General features: G+C 39.9%; 1 protein-coding gene across 3 annotated transcripts in view; it reads right to left on the bottom strand.

Annotated features, from left to right (window-relative positions):
• The window catches only part of KCNIP4 (potassium voltage-gated channel interacting protein 4), a 403,978-nt gene that overhangs the window by 209,482 nt on the left and 185,755 nt on the right, over positions 1-8,741 (bottom strand). The window contains exon 1 of one of the 3 annotated variants that reach the window (XM_026648009.1): positions 411-522. The exons of the other annotated variants lie outside the window; for them this stretch is intronic. Within the exon in view, the coding sequence (XP_026503794.1) occupies positions 411-522 (112 nt within the window). Of the gene's footprint in view, positions 1-410; positions 523-8,741 lie in introns of those variants that run through there. 3 annotated transcript variants of the gene reach the window in all.

Here is an 8,741-nt window from a genome sequence, read left to right as displayed (position 1 = left end):
AGAGAATAATTATTTTTAGAACATATATCAAAGCAGAAGAGCACTCAGTTTTATAAAACAAACTATGATAAATCTCGATGTATTAAGTTTTCTACTAGTGAGCAGCTTTCAAAGGTTATTGTAACTGATAGATACATGTTTTCAACCTTTCCAACATACTTCAATGCAGATACGCTGTAAAATGTAATACACTGTATATAATAAACCCTATGTTAGATTCTACTTCTGTTTTAAAATATCAGATAAAGGAAACGAACAAAAACAAGATTTAACAGTCCACAGGTTATTCTCACTTTTTCAAGCATTTTCACGTTACAGGTTTTATATCAGACTAGCAGTCTGTTTTACGTAGACAGCTTTTAAGCAGACTAGATACTACAAACAGCACAAACAGTGATTGACCACTTTACCTTCTGAAAAATCAATCAGTCCCAGCAAATGAAGCAGCTTCAGAGACGCAAATATAATCACAACAATACCCACTGTTTGCAGTCCCTCCGATTCCCACTCTAACGTCAACATTCTTCAAACAAACAAATCATTCCAGTCTTCAAGCCAGTTCTTAATCAGAGGGAAATTAGAGGATTTTACCAATATTTTGTTTTGAAAAAAGTTGCAATGGTGAAAAGCAACCTTGTGCTGTACTGTGGAAATTAACTGACCACCCTAGTTGAGGCAAAATCCTAGCTAAAGTCCTGCATCTCATGCTTCTCTAAGCATTTGATTTCATTAGCAGTAAGTCCTCTTAGAACGCTGAGGTGGACCACTAACCCCTTGATATGACATTGTATCCAGCAAGTAACGTTACTTCAGAGCTGCTGGAAGAACATCTGTTTCAGAACTGGAGACTTTGCTGTGTCAGTTCAAAAAAGAAACACTCCCAGGAAACTTGCACTAGGGAGCACACTGCTACCGGCACTGTGCATTCTAATGCTCCTAGACTCATGCTTTAGGATTCTACCCAAGAACCTATTTTAACAGTTTTTGTTTTTTGTTTTTTTGGTTAAATTTGACAAATGCCAGTTTACTGAAGACATTTGTTTTCGCATGTCAAACTCTGCATATAGGAAAAATACTGTCTTTTGCATCTTAGTGCATGGTATTTACAAATGCCATGTCCCTTCTTCTTGACCACCACCAGAGCCTAATTAGAATCTTTAATGAAAATGACAATGAAATTAAAGGATAACATTTTTACATGATGTTCCAGTGTCCCTGCTTAACAAAATGTAATGTTGTAAAAGGGGCACGCCTTCCCAAACCCCAATTTTTGCAACATAGGTACAGTATGTCTTTTAGACACCAGAAGTGCTTCTTTTTTGACTAAGGGCTTGAGCCTGCACTTTCATAGTTTTTAATTGAATTTAATGATGCTCAACTACCACGAGGAACACAGCAACTTCCAGGATCAAGCCCGAACTACACATCAAGAAAAAGGCTCTTCTTTACCATGGCCGATTTATCATTAGGCTTTTATAAAATTAATCTATTCTGTGTGTCCAAATGAATAGAAATAAGATATATAATGTACAGTGCATGCTGTAAGAATTACTTATGCAGAATGAGCCTTCTCGCATTTTAGGGCTGGGCCTGTGAAACAATTACTTCCACTTCCACCCTCCAAATTTAACTAAGTCTCATCCACTGGGATACAAGGCAACACAATAAGGATCAAGGGAAGGCCCATAAGGTGAATCTTGGTCCATCCTCAATAATGTCTAATTATATAATAGAATTATTAGGGTTTAGTAGTGACCCCTATATTTAGGTTGTCTAACAGCATTCACTAGAAAAGATTCTTGCTAACTTTTTTGATAAGTTCTGACACCTCCATTGTTTGCAGGAAGCCTCTGAAAAATTAACAAAACAATTTATTATTTAACAACTTGAATAGATGCACAGGGGGAAATAGTCTTCAGGCTACCACCAGCCTCCTTTGCTGCAGGAGAAAGGAGTCTGTCACCTCAGACTTAACGCTATACAGAGTTGCAATTTAAAATAAAACAAACCAACAACCTTTTTCCCCACCATATAAACCAGAAGTTTAGGAGCTGAAAGGTTCATTCATTGAAGAAGCGTGTGTGTATTCAAGTTAATTTAAAGTGATCTTCTCTGGTTTTGTAGAGGGTTTTTCCCTCCAATGGTTTAACTATAGAATCCAGCGTATTCAGCCATATTCAGGTAAATAAAATAGCCATCCTTTCCATTCCCCCTCTAACAGATATAGGATATCTGCAGAAGAAGCACAATAAAATAGTGGATCATAAATAAACTAAATTCACTAATATTTTGTGTGCATCTTCTTTCTTATTCTAATCTTTCTGGTATTTATCCCCTTTAGTTCTCATTGTCCATAAATGACCCATTTGATCCATCTCCCTATTCATTTTCTATTCTCTCTCATTTCTGTGCACTGTTTTTATTCACAAGCTCTTCTTTCTTTGAAAAAGTAGCATCTCATTCCCTCTTTCTCTCATTTTTCTATTCACCCCCCTTTGCTTTCCACCCCTTAGCTTTCTCCCATTTCACACTGTTTCCCATTCTTTTGTCTCCATCACCTTTGCTCTCCTTATTTTCATCTCTCTGGCTCCTTTGCTCTCTCTTCTATCCCACTGTCTCTTTAGGCTTTTCTCCCCCTCTTCCTCTCTCTTTCAAATAATGCTTAACATTTAGTTATGGTCAGATTTTCAAAACTGCTCGGCAACTAACAAACTGAGAGTCCCAATGAAAGCTGAGCTTGTTTGAAAATATTACCCATAGTGCTCTAAAGACATTGACAAACTAATCCTAACATTCTGCAGCCCAAGAGATAAGCATTATTATCCCCACTAACTAGTGTTAGACACACTATTAGAATAAAAGATTCTCCAACTCTAAATTCTGGCTTAGTCTCCTAGATCAGGCCACCTCATGTTATTGAGTTTCCCCTAAATGGGACCAGAAGCCCCACCACTTGCTCAGCAGATGTGCCAGAAGAGAGGGACTGCAGTTACCAGCAGCCCAGGTGGTACCTTACTCTCTGGTTCCCATGTCATCAAACTGATCTGGAGTCCCTCTAAAAATTTGAGGGACCAAAAGCCATGTATTTTATGGGTCCCACTGATCAGCCCTGGCAGCTGTGTGTGAGTGAAAGGAGACTCTTTAAGAAAACAAATCACTAAAACTTTATCACAAAATGATCATGATTCTACAGAATGATAGAAGGGAAACAGCAGAATAAAGACAATGGATTTCAAGAAGGCAGACTTCAGAAAACTCAGGGAGTTGGTAGGTAAGATCCCATGAGAAGCAAGTCTAAGGGAAAAAACAGTTCAAGGGAGTTGGCAGTTTTTCAAAGAGACATTATTAAGGACACAAGAGAACAACTATCCCACTGCATAGGAAATATAGGAAGTATGGAAAGAGACCACCCTGATTTAACCAAGAAATCTTTAAATATCTGAAACTCAAGAAAGAGTCCTACAAAAAGTGGAAAGTAGGTCAAATTACAAAGGATGAATATAAACCACCACCACAAACATTCAGGGACAAAATTAGAAAGGCCTAGGCTCAAAATGAACTTAAACTACTAGAGACATAAAGGGTAACAAGAAAACATTCTACAAATACATTAGAAACAAGAGGAAGACCAAGGATAGGTTAGGCTCATTACTCAGTGAGGGGGGGAAAAGACAATAACAGAAAATGTGGAAATGGTTGTTTCAGTTTTCACCAAAAAGGTTAGTTCCGATTAGACATCTAACATAGTGAATGCAAGTGAAAATGAGGTAGGATCTGAGGCTAAAATAGAGACAAAACAAATTAAAAATAAGACAAGTCAGAGGTCTTCAAGTTGGCAGGGCCTGATGAAATACATCCTAGAATACTCAAGGAGCTGACTGAGGAGATATCTGAGCCATTAGCGATTATCTTCAAAAACTCATTGAAGACAGGAGAGATTCTAGAGGACTGGAAGAGGGCAAATATAAGTGTCAATTTATAAAAAGAGGAATAAGGACAATCTAGGGAATTATAGACGAGCCAGCTTATTAACTTCAGTATCCGGAAAAATAATGGAGCAAATAAACAAGCAATCAATTTGCAAACACCTAGAAGATAGTAAGGTGATAAGTAACAGTCAGCATGGATTTGTCAAGAACAAATTGCATCAAGCCAATCTAACAGCTTTCTTTGACAGGGTAACAAACCTTGCGGATAGAGGAGAAGCAGTAGATGTGGTCTATTTTGACTTTAGTAAGGCTTTTGATACTATGTCGCATGACCTTCTCGAAACAAACTAGGGAAATACAACCTAGATGGAGTTCTATAAAGTGGGTGCATAACTGGTTGGAAAACCATTCCCAGAGAGTAATTATTAGTGGTTCAAACTTAAACTGGAAGGGAATATCGAGTGAGGTCTTCCACGGGTTGGTCCTGGATTGGGTTCTGTTCAATATCTTCATTAATGATTTAGATAATGGCATAGAAAGTATGCCTATAAAATTTGTGGATGACACCAAGCTGGGACGGGTTGCAAGTGCTTTGGAGGATAGGATTAAAATTCAAAATGATCTGGACAAACTGGAGAAATGGTCTGAAGCAAATAGGATGAAATTCAATAAGGACAAATGCAAAATACTCCACTTAAGAAGGAACAATCAGTTGCAGACATATAAAATGGGAAATGACTGCCTAGGAAGGAGTACTGCAGAAAGGGATCTGGGGGTCATAGTTGATCACAAGCTAAATGTGAGTCAACAGTGTAACACTGTTGCAAAAAAAGCAAACATAATTCTGGAATGTATTAGCAGGAGTGTTGTAAGCAAGACACGAGAAGTAATTCTTCCACTCTACTATGCGCTGATAAGACCCCAGCAGGAGTATTGGGCACCACATTTCAGGAAATATATAGACAAGGGGTTCTCAAACTTCATTGCCCCGTGACCCCCTTTGGACAACAAAAATTACTTCACAACCCCAGGAGGGGGGACCGAAGCCTGAGCCCGCCCAAGCCCCACTCCCGGGGGGGGGGGGGCAAAAGTTGGTGCCCCACCGCTCTGGGAAGGGAGGCCAAAGCTGAAGGGCTTCACCCCTAGTCAGGGGACCTGTAACCTGAGCCCGGCCGCCCAGGGCTGAAGCCCTCGGGCTTTGGCTTCGGCCCTGAGGAGTGAGGCTCAGACTTCAGACCTCAGCCTCAGCAAGTCTAAGCCAGCCCTGGCAACCCCATTCAAAGGGGGTCGTGACCCACTCTGGGGTCCCGACCCACAGTTTGAGAACCGCTGATGTAGACAAACTGGAGAAAGTCCAGAAGAGAGCAATAAAAATGATTAAAGGTCTAGAAAACATGACCTATGAGGGAAGATTGAAAAAATTGGATTTGTTTAGTCTGGAGAAGAGAAGACTAGGGCGGGAAGGACATGATAGCAATTTTCAAAAGGTTGTTACAAGGAGGATGGTGAATAATTGTCCTTGTTAACCTCTGAGGATATGACAAGAAGCAATGGGCTTAAATTGCAGTAAGTGAGGGTTAGGTTGGACATTAGGAAAAATTTCCTAACTGTCAGGGTAGTAAGCACTGGAATAAATTGCCTAGGGAGGTTGCAGAATCTCCATCATTGGAGGCTTTTAAGAACAGGGTAGACAAACATCTGTCAGGAATGGTCTAATTATTACATAGTCCTGCCATGAATGCAGGGACTGGACTAGATGACCTGTGAGGTCCCTTCCAGTCCTACACTTCTAAGATTCAGTTCTAAAAATCAGTTTACATTTCCAAGGTGATCTCCACAGTAAAAAGGGCTAGACACATACTTTTTTGGTTATTTTTAAAGAAAGTTACACTTAGCATTGATATTCTCAAAGTCAGGGGCTCACAGCCATGTAACTTGGTGAGCCTCAAAGTGCCTGCTCTGCAAATTAATGCAATATGGACATGACACAAAAGTGCATGCAGGTGAAAAGGAAGCAGCATTATATTTAATGCACCATGCAACACTTTCAACTGTGGTATTAAAATATGCTGAATTCCTCCTGTAAACAATTCATTAAAAATAAATAAGAAGTGAAAATTTCCTGCCTCATAGCATTTGAAAGTAAAGTAGAATTTGGGCAAGGTTATCACTCAAGTACAGCCACTGTTTGTATTTTGAGCACTCTTAGAATCCACAACCGAGTGTGATTTTTCTCTCTTATTTTACATCCTGAGAACCACTTAAGAAACATTACTATGGTATGTCTTTATGGGAGTGTCTGTACAAGCACTCCAAGCAAAATTTAAAAAGTCTTATTTTCTAGAAAAGCAGACTTGTGGGCACCACCACAAAAACACTCAGTAAAATATCCAATAAAATAAAATAAATAAAAAAAAAAAAACCCAGACACTTCTCTGCTGCTGCTTCCAGCAGCTCCCTTTGGCCGGGAATGGTGAACAACGGCCACTGGGAGCTGCGAGGGGAGCCCATGACTGTGGATGGTCAACGTCAGCAAAATGTCTCACGGCCCGCAAACAGATTACGCTGATGGGTCGCATGCAGCCTGTGGGCCGCAAGTTGCCCACCCCTGATCTAGTCTGACCTTCTGCCTAACACCTGAATAGAATTTCCCCCAAGTAATTCCTGTTTGAACTGGAGCACATCATTTAAAAAAAACCTCCCCTCATGATTTAAAAATCGTCAGTGATGGGGAATCCACCACAACATTTGGTTAAGTAGTTCCAATAGTTAATTATTCTCACTGTTAAAACGTTCTGCCTTATTTCAACCTTCAGCCACTGGACTGTGTCATATACCTTTCTTTGCTAGATTGACTATAGGTACTTACAAACTGTGATCAAATTACTTCTTAACCTTCTCTTTGTAAAGCTAAATAGATTAAGCTCCTTGAGTATCACTGAAAGCCATGTTTTCTAATCCTTTAATCATTCTCGTGGCTCTTCACTGAATCCTCTCTCTGATTTATGAGCATCCTTCTTGAATTGTGGGCATCGGAACTGGGCATAGTATTCCAGCAGTGGTCGCACCAGCGCTGAACACAGAGGTAAAATAAGCACTTTACTCCTACGTGAGAGTCTCTGCTTATAAATTCAAGGATCGCTTTTTAAGCAATTAAAATTACTACTAAGCACTGCATATGCAGGTACTGTACCTAATACCAGCCTCATCTGGGTTTCAAACTGGTATGGGAGTCTTTAATAGTCCACTATCCCTGGAAAAACTCCTATTAATATCCTTCCAGATTACTCTTAAAATAACGTATGTACATTAAAAGAAGCACAGGGCTAAATTGTTCTTTCCCCTCACAGGTGTGCAAGGAGGGAGGGTAGGAAGGCTGCATGTAAGTGCCAAGCCCCAGGGCTGTGTGAACCTAGCATTACTAGCAGAGCCAGAAGCTCCCAAAAGGGTCAAGAGGAGGTGATTGAGGTCTTGGCCTTGCCCCACCCTCCTCCTTCCCTGTAGGCCAGAGCAGTTGGTTGGTCACACAGGAAACACAAGCTTTTCCCTCTTAATAGTACCATGGAGGCACCTATGTGCCACAGTATTGGAGGCAACAGCATCTCTCCTGAGGCACAGTGCCTCCTGGAGCTCCCATGTAGTGCTGTGGATCTGTAGCTTCCTCAGTAGAGACAGTGTCTGTTGGACCAATCCAGCCCCCAAACTCCTACATGCAATTTGTTCCACAGGAAAAAAAGATTCTTCTTTTTCAATATCCTACTTATTCCTACACATATTAGAAGTAACATCATTTATGTCATGTGTAAAGAGGGTGTATTAAATATTAGACTGGAATGTGTAGAGTTCAAGCACTTAAATCTTTGTTGTGTGGACGCATGTATGGTACCTAGTGTAATGGAGCCCATATCCTTATCCGGTCTTCTAGGGTATGTTTAAATGCAGCAAAAAAAAAAAAAATCCTGGCAGCAAGTCTCAGAGCCCAGGCCAACTGACTTGAGCTTGTGGTATAGGGCTAAAACCCCCTTACTGGTTTCAGAGACCGGGCTCCAGTTCGAGCAGGACCATCTACATTGCTGATTTTAGCTCCATAGTATGAGCCCAAGACAGACTCTGAGACTCTCTGCTGTGGATTTTGGTTTGATCTGGGTTTTTTCTTGCTTTGTAGATGTGTCTAGATGTTACTGCAATACAAACAACAAATGTTAACATGTTAATCAGGATATTCCCCAATTGCATTGTCTGTACAGTTTGGAAGTAGAAAACCAATACTGAAAATGGTTTCAATAGTTTCATACAACTGAAGTGGGGCAAGAAGACAGGAATTGCCATATTGGATCACAACAGTTCTCCAGCTAGTCTAACATCCTATCTGTAACTGGTACCAAATGCTCCAGAGGAAGGTATAAGGAACCCCGAAGCAGACAATTATGGAAAAAACAGCTGATAGAAAGTAACTTCCCCTGAGCCCAATCAGTTAGTGGCTGATTTATTCCCTGAAGGTTTATAAGACCTTTGAAAATTGTATCTGATGTAACTGTGGACATTCTCATTATCCATATAAACATCTAAATCTGTTTTTTAATCCTACTAAACTCTTGGCTTCAATTTCAGCTTGCAGTAGTGAGTTACACACTAATTATATAATGTGTACATATATTTTCTTCAATCAGTTTTAAAATTTATTATTAGTTATTATAATTATTACCACCACCACCACAGCACCCAGGAACCCTAGGTAGACCAGGATCCCATTATGCTAGGTAATACTAGGCAACATAGGACAAAAAAAAAAAAAAAAAAAAAAAAAAAAAA

This window comes from Terrapene carolina, unplaced genomic scaffold (genome assembly GCF_002925995.2).
Source record: "Terrapene carolina triunguis isolate 2854851 unplaced genomic scaffold, T_m_triunguis-2.0 Scaffold66, whole genome shotgun sequence".
Taxonomy (NCBI): Eukaryota; Metazoa; Chordata; order Testudines; family Emydidae; genus Terrapene; species Terrapene triunguis.
This window is presented reverse-complemented; position numbering and strand designations above follow the sequence as displayed.